Raw genomic sequence first — 16,846 nt, 5'->3', positions numbered from 1 at the left:
GGGGAGGAGTCTTGTTCCATCAACCTGTTGAGACCCTACCAGGGTCCAATTAAAAGCCATCAAACGACCTTCTGCTTTGGCTTAAGGAGCAGCGGCAGAGATCACTGGGGTCCTGAGAAAGCCCTCTGGGAGAGAGTGCCAGGAAACGCAGCTGCCCCAAGAGGAGGAGCCCCACGGGGCCTGTGGCCCCCAAGGCCGTCCTGGAAGGCCCCAAACCGGCTGCTCCTTCATCCCAAAGGCCTCCGAGGGCTCCTGGAACCCAAATAAAGCATTTTGGTCTCGAGTGCTGCGGGCTTCAAACACACACATACATACACACACACGTCCATTCCCAAGCCCGTAGTGGGTCCAATAAAGTGTGGTCACAATAAATGGGCTTTCGGTACCAGGGAAGAAAAGAACTAAGCGAGCATCAGCGCTCCTCAGCAAAGGCGAGATGGCCATCCTTTGGAAGAGGGCAGTCTGGCTCACAGGGAAGGGCTTCAGCACACAAAGCCCCCAAGATGGACTACCCCATTCCCCCAGGCAGACACTACTGACAGGAGAGCCCTGGGGGGGCAGCAGATCCAGCCCCGGCCTTCCCTGGCTGACCATCCATGTGGCCAAAGAAATGAAGCGTGAGCTCTGACTCTCCCCGGACATCATCACGTGCATCGGCCAGAATTTTTTACTTTTTATTTTATTTTTAACGCTGCCTTTTTTCACGTGGCTCTTGTCAGTGTATAAATGGTTCTTTGGTGAGCAGACTTCTAAGGCTGAGGTTCCTAACTAACCACACCATGTGACATCCTGTGACATCCTTCTCAGAGTCTTGCTCTTAAATAGGAAAAGGCAATGCTAAACTTCAGGTAGAAGCTGGTGAAAATAAATACATGCTCCGTCCGTCCCCACCAGCCCCAAGGGGGTCTGTGAATCCCAAGGTAAAAGCCCCTGCTCTAGAGCCCGTCCAACTTGGCCGGGAGAGTTGCCATGGCTGGGTGACTATGGGACTGACCTTGGAGCCAGACTAGAAAGGAAGCAGCTGGGACTGGACAGGGAAGACATGGAGACATTGTAACCAAAAAGCTTCGAGAGCTGGTTCCCTTCCCCGCTGAAAATTGCAGCGGAAAACAAGGCGGCCCTCACGTCTGAGCAGACACTGAAACACCCACCTCCCAAATAAATTATCCTCATCTCCGTCACGCTGACTGGAGCCGCTTCTCCCAGAGCCCTTCCGGGTCGCCAAGCTGAGCAGGGCACAGGGGGACGTGCTTCCTCTCCCGACAAAGGCGAGGCTCCCCCTTAGCCACCACGCGTTCTCAGAAGCAAGAGCAGATGGGGTCAGCGCCTTTGTGCACACAGTGAGACGGAGCCTTGCAGCACCCGGACAAACAGAACGGCCCCGAACTGCCCCATCCAGGCTCTAAGAGTCAGCACTTTCCCACAGAAGGCAAGCTCCTTGAGGGCAGGCGCCTGGCACTGGTGCCCACCTGGCATGGATGCTCAGTCAGTCAGGGGGAGGGAAATTTCTCTAAGAAGTTGTCCCTCTGAGGAGTCGTCACCCCTGCAAACGTCAGAAGGGAAGGAGGAGGACAGGAGAGGTGGTGGGGACGGGGGCAAAGGCCACACGTGGCCCAGTGGCAGGTCTTGACCCCCTCAGCCGCAGGGAGCAGTGAGTCCCAACAGTTTTTTACATTTCATTTGCACCATGGAAAATGTACTTTTTCAGCTCTGGGAGCCCTGAGACCCAGGCTCCCGGCTGTAGGTGTTCTCCAATCAGGTGAGGGGGCAGCCCGTGCCCTCCTCCGGCCTCCTCGCCGAACAGGGTGAGGTTGCGCTCCCGGATGTATTCCAGCAGCACCCGTGCCCGCTCCGTGATGGTGAGGAGCAAAGGCTTCAGGCCCTGGGGCCCTCCCTGGCTGTCCCAGAACTCCGGGTCTGTCTGCAGAGACCTGAGCAGCAAATTCTCTAAGCACCCAGAGGCAATGACCTTCACAGCTGATTCCGGGAACCTGGAGGAGATGGCCGAGCGCCAGGACAGAAAGGAAGCACAAGGAGGATCAGGGAGGATCAGGGAGCTGAGCATCCAAAGGACAGTCTTTAAGGCCTACAAAGTCAGCTGCCCTGAGGGAGGGGTCTGGCGATCCTCAGCTTACCTGGGGAAAACTCGGGCTATAGGGTGGCCAAAGGGTGGTTTTGGACACACAGTGAGCCCCCCGAGCAGTGGGGCATGAGGTAAAGAGCAGAGATGGGATGGGGACCCAGATCCCCTGTGTGTAGCCCACCACTCTCCCCCAAAGCGGGCCCCCTGTCGGTGAAGCTGGATTAGGACATCCTAATAAGAGTCGGCCAGACTCGGCTCCCTGGGTCCCCCGTGGGAGCCGGCCTCGTCCCTCCTTATGGCTGTAACGCCGGTTGTCTGTGGCTTCTACTAGTAGGAAGGCTGCATAATTAGTGCCTTTTAGTGAGTCTGGTATTAGGCAGAACCAAGGAGAGGAACCTAACTTTCTTTCAGCAGAGTTTGCTGAGCAGGGAGGCAAATTCACTCCTTTTGGGTGGGAAATGCTCCAAAGAGAAGGAAGGTGGTTTCCCCGGCTGGGTATGGGAAGGGTGGGTTTGGGGATCTCCAGCTGCCCCCTTGTGTGGCTGGAAGGGGATGAGTTCTCTATGCTGTGATGGAGCCAGCTCGGACTTATGTAGAACAGAGGAGCAGGATGGGAAACCAACCTCTCCTCCTTGGCAGACACAAGGTTCTGGTGGGAGCCCTGCAGCACAAAAGTAGTGCTGGAAATATCGTGGCGAGAGGGTTGGATTTGAAGCTAGAGGCCCTGATTTCCAATCTTTATCTGTGTGGCCTTGGGAAAGTCACAAAATCACAGAATCCTAGACCTCAGAAACTAGCTAGTCTAACCCACACAGGACCCACAAATCACCTCTTCATCATCCAGTTTTTGCTTGAAAACCTCCAGGCAGAAGAAATGTACTTCTTCCCAATGAAGTCAATTCACTTTTGGAAGCTCAGATAGTGAAGAAGGTTTGTCTTTCCCAATTTGGTCCCGGAGAACAGTTCTAACCCCCCACCGACTCCTTGTGACCATTTTTTTTTTTCCCAGAAACTTAAAGGCAGCTGTTATGTTGCCCTTCTTCTCCAGGGCAAGCATCCCCTATTTATTCATCTCATCACCTGACAAGACCCTCCGCCATCCTGGGATCCTCCCAGCTTACCAAGGTCCTTTCCAACAAGGTACCCACAATGGAACACAACCCTTCAGATCACATCCCCTCTGAGACTCCTACTACCTCCTCACTACTACTACTGAGACTCCTCCTTACCTAGAAAGAGAAGATCGGCCTAGTCCATCTCTTAGGGTCTAAATCCTGAGCTTGTAGAACCTACACAATATCCAAAGACCAGGGAAACCAGCCTTCTGTCCAGAAATAACTACCGTACATCTGACAACATCACTCACTAAGGGCTTTGGGGGATCCGATCTTAAAAGGCTAGATGGAAGGCATCTGTGGCCCTTTCCAGACCTAAATCCTGTGGTCTGAGGAATTACAAATCTCTTTTTCCAGTGGGCAGCAGGAGACTTTGAGGAGAGAAGGCGTGTGGCCAGTGAAAGAGAAAATCAGGAACAATGTCATCTTGTGTCTGTGGCGAGAGCTATTGCCATGGAAAGTTTCTGTTTACTCATGTGGGCTCTCTCTAAGGTGTCGTCCAGCTCTCTGGCCATGGAGGACATAGCACCCACTCAAATGGAGCTATCGGTCTTTCAGATAAGTCCACAGAATGACAATGTCAGAGCTCAAATGGACCTCAGTGGCCAGCCAGCCAACAAGGGGTCATCCAGCCTCCACTTGTAAGGTCCCTAAAGGCATTTGTAGGGGGTTAGGGGAAGACAGCTGCCTTAGAACTGTACCTGGTAAACAGTAAGTACTTAATAAATGCTCGTTTCCCTCCCTCCTTCCTCTTCTTGAAAATCTCTAGGGGAGGAGAACCTGTTCACTACCTTCCAAAGCATTCCAGGCTAATTCCAAACGGCAATCATGGTGAATAAGTTTTTCCTGACCTCAAACAGAAATTGTTCCCCATGTAACTTCCCCCCATTCCCTTCGTTATTTCCCCTAGGACAAGCAGAATAAATCTAATGTCCTTTCTCTCTCCCTTGCCCAAGGTCCGCATCCCTGAACATACCCATCGATGCCCTCGAGAAGCCGGAAGTTCAGTTTGGCTTGTGGGTGCAAAAGTTTGCCAGCATTGTCGATGTATACCAAGCGAGATGGGTCACTCTCCCGGACCTTGTGCAGAAGAAGAAGAAGAATGACGGTCAGGGTGATAGCGATGATGATGATGATGATGATGATGATGATGATGATAGAATAACAATGGTAACCCACATTTATATCACTATAGAGTTTGAAAAGCATTTTATAGACACGTTATCATTTGTTCCTTACGAACGCCTCACTCGATATAAAGGTCCTCACCACTGTACGGCATTTTAAGATTTGTGAAGCGCTTTACACAGGTGATCTCATGAGATCCTCGCAACAATTCTGGGAGGTAAGTGCTGCTATGTTCCCATTTTGCAGATAAGAAAACTGAGTCTGGGAGAACCGAAATGCTTTGAGTGGGGTCATACAGCCATTATCATCTCTGCTGTGGGATTTGAACTCAGATTGTGCTGATTCTATCTATTGCATCATCAAACTCAGCTGCCTCATCAAACAACCCTGGAATAGGTTGTTATTCCCCATTTTGCAGAGGAGGAAACTGAGGCTCTATCATACAGATAGTATCAGAGGTGGGACCTGACCCTGGGTCTTCCTCACCCTGACTCTGGTGCTTACGAACCTCGGAGGACCCAGCAGAATGGAATTTTCTTGATATGGATTATCTGTTCTCAAGCAGTTGAGCTGTACTATGGGGGCGTCCTCTCCAGGGGGTTCCAACATGCCATTTGGGATTTTTCCCCAAATCCCTTAGAAAGAGCCCTTTGTTGCAGGAGTAGAGAGGAGGACCTCGGAGTCTCAGGGATGGTGGGAGAAGGTGGATGATGACGGGGGAGCTCTTTGGGGCCCGGCTTGGAATGACTGTCCCACGGTACAGTTCTGTGACTGTGGGCCCGGCTGCTCCCTCGTGCCCTTTCCTGAGGCTGTAACCTGCCTCCTCAGCGGCTATGGAAGGGGGAGGCTGAGGCGCAGGAGACACGTACCAGGATGTGGACGAGGAGCAGCTCGCCTGGATTTCGGCATTTCTCCCGGAGTCTTTCCTCTAGACACGGGTCCGATGGCTCAGGCTCAAAGCCGCAGCAGTAGCGATCCAGGCGGTCGTGGACCTACGGGAGACCCCGGTGCCCTTTAGAGACACTCTCCAGTCTGGAGAATGGCCACTATATCTTATAGTGCTGCGTAATGGCCATTCCCCCCTATGGTTTCTCTTATCCCAGGCCTTCACTACCCCGGTCAGTTCATTTTACAGTTTGCTTCTTGCAGGGGCGGTCAGCGGTCACGGAGGGATACCCTTTACACAACTGAGCTGGACCTTGGGCTGCCCAAAGGAGCCAGAGATCTGAGCAGGGAAGGACCCAAAGCAATCCATACTCCGGTCCTGAGGCGCCTGGGAATCATGTGGGACCCATCGGGAGCGGATGACTGCATGCTACCCAGAAAAGGAGAACGGTTTTCCATTTGGAAACATTTTCCAACTCCGTATGGTGTTTTCCATCAGACTAAATAAAGCCTGTCCTCTATTCCTTGTCCTGTTAGCCTGCGTGCTTGCAGGGCAGTACAGCACCCCTTTTATTTTTGAAAACAGTATTTTCTTTTTCCAATTATAAGTAAAGATAACTTTCACCAAGCATCTGATTCTGAGTTTCACGTTTTTCTTGTCTCCCTCCCTCCCTTAACTCCCGGCTCCCCGAGAGAGCGAGCAGTCTGATGGAGGTTCTATTTGTACCCTGACTTTAAACATGTTTCCATATTAAGCGTCTTGTGAAAGAAAAATCAGAACAAAAGGGAAAAACCACAAGAAAGCCGAAGCAAATTTAAAAAGATAAAAATGCTATGCTTGGGTTTGCACAGTTCTCTCTCCGGATGCAGATGGCATTTTCTAGACCAGTTCCATCAGAACTGTCTTGGATCAATGTCTTGTTGAAAAGAGTGAAATCTATTGTGTAGTCTTGTTATTATTGTGCACAATAATAATAAAAAAAAGAAAAACAGATTCTGTTTACTTCTGAATGCCCTTTTTATTTTCACTGAGGCAATTAGGGTTAAGTGACCTGCCCAGGGTCACACAGCTAGGAAGTGTTAAGTGTCTGAGGCCAGATTTGAACTCAGGCCCTCCTGACATTATGGCTGGTGCTCCATCCACTGGGCCACCCAGCTTGGAGAATTTCTCTTCACACCAGGGACACCCCCCCCCTCCATGACTGCTACAAAATGCACACAGAATACTTCCCATACGGGGCTGCTCTCCAGAAGGCCGGAGGCTTACTTCAGAGGCCGACCTCGGAGGAGAAAGCCAGAGGATGCTCCTGTTAGCTTGCATTCTCCTCCATTGCTCCAGAACCGGGCCCAGTCCCTCCTGGCCTCCCTGGAACCCAGATGGCGTCCGGCTCGCTAAGCTGCAAGCAAACCCAGGGAGCCTTCGTTTCCTGGCCTCCACTGGGCTGTGGGCTAGCGGGAGGCAAATTACAGAAGGCCCGGGGAGCGCTGACCTCCGGGGAGGGCTCTGAGCCCACGCTGCTGTGCGGGAAAAGGGAGTCCTTAGAGAGCCGGGGGACTGGCTCCTCCGCCACAAGCAACAGAGCAGCCACCAGAGTCTCATGAGTGTGCCAGCCCAGAGCTCCAAGAACGGGGCAGAGCCTCAGACGTGAAAGTCGGAAGAATTGAGTTAGAATCCTGCCCCAGACCCTTGGGAAGGCCTTTTACTCTCGGCCTCAGTTTCCTTATCTTTAAATTAGCTTGTTATGGAGCTCTTTCCGGCTTGTTTTGGAGAAATCTCTCTTGTCACCATTAGCATATTAAAATTGCATCTGGGCAGGGGATGATTTCTCAGAAGATACTGACCTAACTTTCACATGCAAAATGAGATGAAAAGCGGCCATTGTCCAGCACAGGTCACTTCCATCCCATCCCAGGACAAGGAGGGCGGGGACTTGGCCACGTGCTCTGCATCCCCCTCGGGCCCTGTGCTTGGAATCCAAACCCGGTCCCTGGAACACCCGGACACATGGACCACACACAGAGCCGCCATCGCCCTTAGGTCTGTCTTCTCAGAAACCTGCTCTGGCCTGCAGACCTTCCCCCAGCCTCATACGAACGGCTTCCTGAGACGTCCCCGCCCAAGCACAGGATTCCAAATGGGGCCTGACCCGCTGAGGGCCCCGAGGGACCGTGGTCACCTGGCTCAGCCTCAGCTCGGCCTCCATGGGCCCCATCCCTCCCAGCCTGATAGGAGTCCAGCCTCTGTACCGCACGACAGCCGGCCAGAGACATTGAGTGCAATGTTCTATTCTCTTCCTAGGAGATTTCCTCTCCCTTGCTCCTTTTCTCCCTGCCCTCCTTCCTTCCTTTTTCTTTCTTTTATTCTTGCTATCTGTTTCTGTGACTTTGTCTTCTCTTCACTTTCTTCCCTCTCTACTTCTTTCTTCTCCCCTTTCTTCTTCTATTTTCCTCTCCCTCTCCCTCCCTCTCCTTTCTTTCCTTTCCTTTTCCTTCCTCCCTTCTTTCCTTCTTTTCTTCCTTCCTCCCCTTTCTTTCCTTACTCCATTTTTTCTTCCTTCCTTCTTTTCATCCTTCCTTCTTTCCTTTTCTCCTTCCTTCCTTCCTTTCTTTCTATCTCTCTCCCTCTTTCTCTTCTTCATCTCTTCTCTCTAACTCCACTCCCTCCTCCATTTTTCTCTCTCTTTCTCCCTCCCTCTTTTTCCCCAGCAACAATTTGCTGATATTTCTCTACTCTCTTCTATTATTTTCAGATATGAACCACAGGCATTTGTTTATAGAGGGGGGAGAAGGGATTTTTGTGCTACAAGTGACATGTGACACCTCATTTTTTTGAAAGCCAGGTTTACTTTCAAAGTCTGAGCAACCACAAAATACTCATCCAATGATTTATTCTGTTCTGCTGTCTGGTTCTTTCTTTCCCTGCCCTCTTCTATCCTTCCCTGTAAAAGAAATTCCATTTTAGCAGTGCACTGGAGCTGCCAAAAAGGACCCAGGCCAACTATTTCCCTAATGATTTATTTTCCAGCTTAACATCTACCCCTTCCAGATATGCTTGACTTTCCACTTTCTTGAATATCAAATTACTGAGAGAAAAAGCAGGGTTCTGCACAAATAGGAAGTGATCTGGGTCAGCTGTGTTTCCCATCTAAGCCTTAATTTTCTCAACTGTATAATATAGGAGGTTGGACCTTTTAAGTTCTAAATCCTATGACTTATGAAAGTTATACAAGATCTGGGCCAACTAAGAGAGAAGATCTACCAGTGTAGAATACTTTTCCTCTTCCCTTTTCATCCTCCTCTAATCTTGGGCTACTCAGGCTCCCTCTGGAATTGCCAGGCAGGAAAGGGAACATGGCTGCCCACAGGACTGAGGTGGGAGTCACGAACAACAATCCTTCCAATAAGATAGAGGACCATTGCCATCTGTCCGAATGCTGCATCTTCTGGAGCCCTGGACCTTGCCATCTGTCCTGCCACCGATGTTGATATCTGTGTCCATGTCCATGTCCATGTCCATGCCCATGATTATGTCTGTGATTGTATGTGCTGTCTCCTCAAAGAAGAGCATGAATTTATTAGGAACAAGGACTCTTATTTTGCATCCTTAATGTTTGGCCCACTGTTAAGAGCTTAATAAAATTTTTTTTCATTCATTCACCATGAACAAGTCACTTCATTTGTCTATATTTCAATCTTTTCCTCTGCAAAATAGATAAATAAATGAATCCACATATGTATGTCTGTATTTATACAGGCACAATACACATGTACATATATGTGTATGTTTGTGTGTTTACATACATATGTGAGAGAGATATATGTGTGTGTATATGAATGTAGATGATTCTCTGAAGTTACATCCACTCCAATTCCTTTGAGATCTTGATTATGTACCTTAGTACTATAGCCTGGCAAAGAATCAGGGGATTCTGTAGAATATGATAACAGCTAGCTTTATACAGCACTTTTAGGTCTACAAAATGCTTTACAAATATTTTCTGATTTAGTCCTTACAGCACTGGGAGGTGGGTGTTATAATTATTCTTATTTAGTAGATAAAGAAGATGATGCTAGAGAGAGAAAAAGTGATTTGACCAAGATCATTCAGGTTGTAAATGACCAAGGAGGATCCCAACCCTGGTCCTCACCAATGCTCAGAGGATCTTGGCTCAAATACCAAGTCATCGTTCCTAGGTGTGTGTGATTTTTATTCTTCCTAGTATGTGTGTTTTCTTCCTTCCTATGTCTATGTGTTTTTATCCTTCCTCTTCGTGTGTGTTTTATCCTTCCCAGGTGTATTTTTTGAATCTCATTTCCCATCTGGGAAATGCTGGATGAAACGGCCGCTCTGGCTGTCCCTGCTTCGTGGGCTGCGTTTCCTCCTCATCTCCACCTTCTGGGCTCCCCTAGGTCCCAGTGGAATCCTCCTCTCTGCAGGAAGCCCTTCCTCCCTCTGCTCAAGGCTGGCCCCTTCCCTCTGGGGACCATCTCTGAAGTGTCTGGACTAGCTTTCTGCAGGATCTCTGGATGGGCCTTGGTCTGAGGTGGAGAAGTGATGAAGGCCAGAGGGCCACCACGAGGCTGGTTAAGGATGGAGTCTGGAGTCTGCTCAAGCACACACTCTCTCATCTCCAGTCCTCTCAGCCCTTAAATACCTTAGTACGATCACATCATTACAGCACACTGAGCATGTGCCAACTGTAGAACCATTACATCACCATACCACACTAAGTATATGCTACTTAGAGTGATTATATCATTACATCACACTAAGTATGTGTGAACTAGAGAACCACCATCTCATCACACTGAGTAAACACCCTGCTGTAAGTAGCCTTGCTTTAAGTATACTTTTCCCAGAATCCCCCAATGTCTGCAGTCCTCTACAGGTCTCCACTTGTCCTGTAAGGGTCTCCTTCATACATAATTGTTTGCACGTTGTGCCCCCATTAGATGTGAGCTCCCAGAGAGAAGAACCAAGATGTTTGTTCTGTTTTTGTCTTTCTCTTATCTCCAGAGCTTAGTCTGGCACATAGTAGGCACACTATAAATGTCTTGACTAATTGACCCCCAAATTCTACATCTGTGATCCCAGTTCAGTTCAATTCCCAAAGCATTTGCTAAGCAACTTGCCGTGTGCCATCCCTCCTCATGAGGGTGCTGGGGATGCAAAGACAAGATGAACCAAAAACCATTTTTGCTCTTAGAGGGATTTACATTCTCCAGGGAGAACTAAGGAGGCAAGAAATACCCAGATCAATAAAATAGGAAAAAAACTGTTGCTGTTATTCATTTGGTGTTTTCTTGGCAAAGACATGGGGATATTTGCCATTTTCTTCTCCAACTCATTTGAGGTGAAAATATTGAAGCAAACTGGAAGAGGGAAGGAGAGGAAATCATCTGCTTGATGACCTGGCCCAGGATTCCCATCAAATCGTGGGATCTCCTCTCTTGGAATCTTTCATGGAGTTTTGCTGAAAGCAAACTTTCCCCCCATCTCAGACTCAGGGACTCATAGCCCCTGCTGGGCAGGCAGATGCCCAGAGAATCAAGTTTCCCTCCCACCTCATCTCTTCCCTTCCTGATGCATCCCTAGCATGGAGCTCCCCTTTGCTCCTCTATTCTTCCAATTATTTTTGGCTGTGGAGAGGGAGAGAGAGTCTTGGGGCAGCAGGGAGTGTGGGAGGGAGCCAAAGACTCCATGTCTTGCCCTTCTTTTCCAGCAAAAAGAGAAAGTAATCCCCACTGGCAGCTGGCTGACTCCAGACAACTATCACTCTCCTTAGAAGAATCCATAGTCTAATTCCCTCATTTTTAGATATAAGGAAACTGAGGCAGAGAAAGACTTATTTGCCTAAAATCAGTGTGTTAGAGTTGGGAGTCACCCACGCATATCCTGTGTCTGCACGGCCTGTGGCAGCAAAGTTAAAATTTTTTTTCTCTTTACTCTTGGTTATTAGGACAATTAAGCATTTATACGATTACACTTTTATGTATGCAAACTGCTTTTCCAAGGATGGATGGTGGAAAGAGACAGGAAATCTCCCTGGAGACAAATGGAAAACTAGAACTATGACTCCCACTCATTGCAAACAGCTAAATTCTTCTGACTTTGGGGTATATGTAGGGCTTCTTCCTTTGCAGTCACAGGAGGAGAGATGAGTCCATCCCAAAGTATAAAGTTCTCCTTTTAATGGGTCAGTTCCACAGAGCCCTGAAGGACCATGGGACTAGGCTCAAAGAATTCCTTCTGAAATTTCATTTTTTTTGGCTATGGTTATTTTTTCAAAGTGTTTCCAGACTCTGCGTCCACTAGCTTCTCCTGCTGTTACTAATAAAGATTAATAATAATTCTCTGTCCCAGGCCATAATGAGAACATATTGTAATAGAGCACCTTTCTTTTTTATATGCTGGTTAGTTTTCTCCAGTTCCTGTCCCTGATATTCTTGGGTGGATAAATATGGCCACGGTTGCCTAGTAAAGCATCTTTTTTTCTTGACAGGCTCCAAAAGATAAATGGTCTGTCTCAGTGGGTAACATGATAATAATCTCTGAAACAGCGGGCCATGATTTTCTAGGCAGAAGATTAAGCGTCCTTAATCTGAACAGGAAAGAACAGAGAAGATGAATCCTACTTAAAAAATGCTGATTTCTAGTCTCTGAATAAGAGCCAAATGGGCAATTCAGCAAAAAGATTCCATTTTTCTAACTCTGAATAGAGGCATCCTAAGTCTCCAGAGGGAGTTCCTTTTTCTTCATAGCTGAGACCACAAATTCTGTCCATGGGCAACCAAGCATGAAGCCGACTCAATCTCCAATGTTAATTCTTTCCCCCACATTAGGCTCCCGCCCATAATACCTTCTAATGACCAAGGAAGGGCCCTTTGTTTTATATTGCCGGGGCAGCCTGAAAAATGCATAGTTACATGAGAGGCAATATGGATCAGTGGGAAGCTGGTCCCAGGAAGACTTCAGTTCAAGTGCCAGCTGGGACACACAGACACACACACACACATACACACACATAAACACAGAGATACACACAGACACACACATACAGACAGACACACACAGGCACACAGAGATACACACACAGACACACACACACAGACACACACACATACACACACATAGACACAGAGATACACACAGATACACATACAGACAGACACACACATAGACACACAGAGATATACACACTGACACACACACACAGACAGACACACACATAGACACAGAGATACACACAGACACACACATAAGACAGACACACAGACACACAGAGACACACAGACACACACATACAGACAGACACACACACATACACACAGAGATACACACAGACACACACACACAGACAGACACACAGAGATACACACACAGACACACACATACAGACAGACAGACACACACACAGACATAGACACATGCACATCTCATTTGACCCTCATAAAAACCTTGTGAGGGAATCTCGGTCTGTATTATTAACTTCATTGGACAGACGAGGAGTTCCATGGAACTGGCTGCTCAAACAGCCAGACCAGGATCTCTAAATCAGCAGAAGGACAGAATGATGGACAGAACGTGGTGCTCAAATCCAGAATCACCTGGTTTCCGATCGGCCTCTAATAGCTATTATTTACAGGTGAGCTTTGGGTTATTTATCCCTAAAACAGGTCAATAACCTCACACCTCCCCATCAGGGTTGTGGGGTTCAGATGGAGTAATACACAGAAGCCAGTTTGCAAGCTTCCCGTTGCTATGGAAACGTCAGCTGTTAGTCCTGTCTTAAGCAGGGAATAATCTAAAAGGGAAGCAGAGGGCAGGGCGGCCTCCGGGGGCGTTATCAGGAGGAGCAGAAACTCAGGCGTTGACCTGAGCCCAAGTAACATCCTGGTCTAATTGGGTCGGGTCTTTGGGCTGCCACCTGCCGTCCCCACCCTCATGGGGTTGGGCCATCACTGTCAGAGGAGGAATGATGCTTTTCCCGAGCTGCTGCTGAATCAGAACCTCAGATGTGGGCAGTCTGGACCGGCCTGTCCTGACCACACACTTCCCAGCCCTGCGACCCCTCTGGGCACGTTTCCGGGGTCTTGGTTTCCTCATCTATAAAATGTGGAGATTGAGTTCAGCGGCCTCTGGGGTTCCCCCATCCCAATCTATGACCCCATGATCCAAGAGTTCAGTCTGATCCAAGGACTCTTTGGGAGATTAAAGAGGGTTAAGTGGACAAGTCACTTAACTGTGTCACACAGCTAGTAACTGTCTGAGGCCGGATTTGAACCCAGGTCCTCCTCAGTGCTCCATCCACTGTACCACTCAGCTGTACAATGTCAGTGATGCTTAAATTTGTATTTGCGAACTTAAAAAAAAATCATACCTATTTCTTCGTCATTGGTTTCCTTTGTAATTGTTTTTTATTTCATGATTTAAAACTAAGGGTCTGAGCAGGTGTCCGTAGGCCCCTTCACATTGTCCAAGGGGTGTGGGGCGCCCCTGGCGAACACAAAAAGCAGGTGCTGCCCCACCATCGTTAGAGATGGCCCTGCAGCTAGGAGGAAACACCTCCCAGGCTTGGGGGGCTCAGGGAAATAATGGCTTTGCAGACTTCAAGGAGTAGAGAGGCAGCTCAGGCCATTCAGGTCCCACTGTCTGAATGGGCGGCCTGGGAGGCTCGCCAGGGGACAGGCCCGGGGACCCCAGGCTCCCCTCCGAGGTCCCCAGGATGCAGCGCTGGTGCCGGCCAGCCTGTCTCACAGAGCATTTCCAAGGCTGTGATTTATTCCAGGCCAATATGGCGGCTCGTGCTGGGTCCTTCTGTGCCTTCCCAGGGCTGGGACTCCTCCACCTCACAGCCAAAGGCAGGGATGGCTTACCTTCAGCTGAGAGAGAGGGGGAAACTCCAGCTGAGGTGCTGGTGGGGGGGGGCTCCACCCCTGGGGTAAGGAAGCAGTGCTCCCCAAAGGGGCTCCCTCAGGAGACAGAAGGCTTTCTGTGTGAAAAGCCTCAGGGTGAGCTCCGAGGTGCTCCCCAGGATGCAGGCGCTTTATCCCAGCCCTTGCCAAAGGCCGTCTCTGGAAAACCGAATCCGTGCCAGCTCGGCCCCTGGGTTTTCGAGGAAGGACGGAGCATGGGAGAGAGTCAGGAACGACGTGGCAGGAGCCCAGGAGGTCTGAGTGCTGGCACGGGCGCAGGGGCGGAGGGAGGGGACACTGGGGTTTTGTTCAGAACAGAGAGCTGCAGTGTGTGCGTTCACCTGGGACTGGGCCCCAGGGCCGGAGACCGAAGAGGGAGACGCTCCCGGCCACTGGCTGGCAGGCGGCCACGGAGTCCCTCCATCCTGGTTCCCCCCCCCCCCCAGAAGGGCCTATTCCAGGAAAAGCGCTAATGAACAGTGTCTCCCTGGAGAGCCCCAGGACAGCAGCTCATTCTTTTTGTTGGGGGAGGGGTTATTCCCAGTATTTAACACGATGCCTAGCACACAGTAGGTGCTTAATAAGTGCTGGTTGACTGCCCTCTAATGGGCTAGACCACACATGGGGGGCGTTTTGGTCTGGGGAGTCACAGAGAGGGTGAATAGCCCAATCACCAGCATGTCTTTCCCAGAAGCAAAGGTAGCCCGGATTTGTTGCAGAGCCTGAGATGGAAAGGGTTTAGGGGGTGGGGAGGCCCCCTCCCCCTCCCCAGGACAGATGACCACGCCCCTGACTACAGCTCATTAATCCTGTTGGCCTGGCCCCCCTCTCCCCTCCCCCCTCAGAGCCCCAAAGCACAGGGGATGCACCCTGTCAATCAGGGATTATGGGGGTCTGCGGCAGCGGCGGGAGGGGCCAATGGCCTGGCTGGATGGCCGGAGACCCAGGACCGTCCCGGGAGCTCCTTCCTCCTCCTGCTGCCCGGTGCCCTGAAGGGTCTTAGGGAGCCCGGCACAGCTCCCCCCATTCAGGGAGCGGGAGCTCTCCGAGGAACGTAGAGCAGGACCCCCCCCCGCCGCCCGGAGCCCTCGGCGGCCCTTCCCTGCCCTCGCCCCCCAACGTGCCGCCTACCTGCAGGAGGAAATCAAAGAGCGCCAGGCGGGCCCACTCGGTGTGGCGGACGCCCAGGCAGGGCGCGCGGGCCAGCGGGGCCCCGGAGCCGCAGCGCAGCCGGAGCAGGGCCTGGTAGCGCTGCCATCCCAGGGCAAAGGAGTTCTGGTCGTTGTCGCTGTCGTTGAGGTGCCGGACGTCGGGGGCCCACCAGACCACGGGCCGGGGCTCGCCCCCCGTGAAGCGGTAGGGCAGCAGGGGGCTGCGGAAACGGCGCGCCACCACGGGCAGGCTGCGGCCCAAGCCCAGCACGCGGTCCAGGTGGAAGGCCAGCACCTCCGGCAGGTCCTGCGCGCGTTTGATGAGCCCGCAGCGGCCCTCGGAGCAGAGGCGGCCCAGGTCCGGGGGCGCGCCCCCGGGGCCGTCCCCGCCCGAGAGCCCCACTCGCAGCACCTGCCCGTGCCCGGGCACCCGGGCTGTGCCCGTCACCGCCCCGCGGGCCAGCAGCCGCATCTTCCCCACGTCGTCCGCCGTGAACCACGGAGGGGATTCCCCCGCCCCCGGGGGGCCGCCGTGCCCGGGCCCGCACCAGGCCGAGGTCCGAAGCTCTCCGGCGGAAGCCGGCCACGGGCGCGCGCTCCGGCCCTGGGCCCCCGGCCCCCGGTCCCCCGCAGCCCCAGCGGCTGCATCCCGCGGGGCCTCGGGCAGGGAAGCGAGAGCGGGCGGCTCCGGGGCAGAGGACTTGAGCCTTCCTTCCCGCCCGGCCCCCGGAGGCACCTCCTGGGCTGGCAGCCCCGGGAGCTGGTCCTCCCGCCAGCCGCGCCTCAAAGGCCCGGGGCCCTTGGCTCTCCCGCCCCTGGCGTCCCTCCTCCCCGGAACAACCTTCCCGGCCCCGCGGGGGTGACTTGTGGCGCTGGACTCTCCCCGAGGGACCGCGGCACGGGCGTCCCTCTTGGCCCGGCCCCGGCCGCCGCCTCTGCCTCGGGAGCCTCGGACGTCCTCGCAGACCAGGCTGGGCCTCTCCAGGGAGACCCGTCCTCCCCGGGGCCCCTGCGGCGCCACCCCCCGAGGCTGCGCGGAGCTCGGAGCCTTTTGGGGAGCGATGCCGTCCATCGCCCTGGGGGGTCGGCGGGCCCAGCCCGGGCGCTCAGCGGGAGCCCCGGGGAAGCCTGGGGAGAAGCCGGTGAGGACCACCACGGACATGGCCAGGAAGAAGCAGAAGCCGCTGAGAGGCCGCCTCTTCCCACGCAGCCTTCTCCAGAGCCAGGAAGCCTGCGGGCAAAGGCAGAGAGCAAGCCTTCAGAGGGACAGCCTGGCTCTGGACCCCCCCCCCCCCAGCGCCCACCCTGAGCTCAGGGAGAAGGGTCAGAGAGTCCCAGATCTTGGGCGAGGGAAGCTTGGGAGCCCCCCCCCCTACCATCTTATAGGCCAGAAACGGCCTCCCCACTGCCACACACGGCAAACTTGGGATTTCAACTATCATCACCTATTAGGCACCTTCTATGACCAATGAGCATCTATTAGGCACCTATTGTGCCCAATGAAGCATCTATTAGACACCTACTATGATCAATAAAGCATCCATTAGGCACCTACTGTGTCCAATGAA

The 16,846-nt window shown here is 52.1% G+C and overlaps 1 protein-coding gene across 1 annotated transcript in view; it reads right to left on the bottom strand.

The window, feature by feature from the left end:
- Nucleotides 1-241: 241 nt before the first annotated feature.
- The window catches only part of GASK1A (golgi associated kinase 1A), a 61,767-nt gene continuing 45,162 nt past the window's right edge, over nt 242-16,846 (bottom strand). The window contains exons 2-5 of the mRNA XM_074266884.1: nt 15,259-16,509; nt 5,196-5,318; nt 4,175-4,278; nt 242-1,991 (exon numbers count right to left, since the gene is read on the bottom strand). Of these exons, the coding sequence (XP_074122985.1) occupies nt 1,670-1,991; nt 4,175-4,278; nt 5,196-5,318; nt 15,259-16,509 (1,800 nt within the window). The 3' untranslated portion in view covers nt 242-1,669. The remainder of the gene's footprint in view (nt 1,992-4,174; nt 4,279-5,195; nt 5,319-15,258; nt 16,510-16,846) is intronic.

Source organism: Sminthopsis crassicaudata, chromosome 5, assembly GCF_048593235.1.
Source record: "Sminthopsis crassicaudata isolate SCR6 chromosome 5, ASM4859323v1, whole genome shotgun sequence".
NCBI lineage: Eukaryota > Metazoa > Chordata > Mammalia > Dasyuromorphia > Dasyuridae > Sminthopsis > Sminthopsis crassicaudata.
Note: the sequence above shows the minus strand (reverse complement) of the source record. Positions and strands in the feature narration are given on the sequence as shown.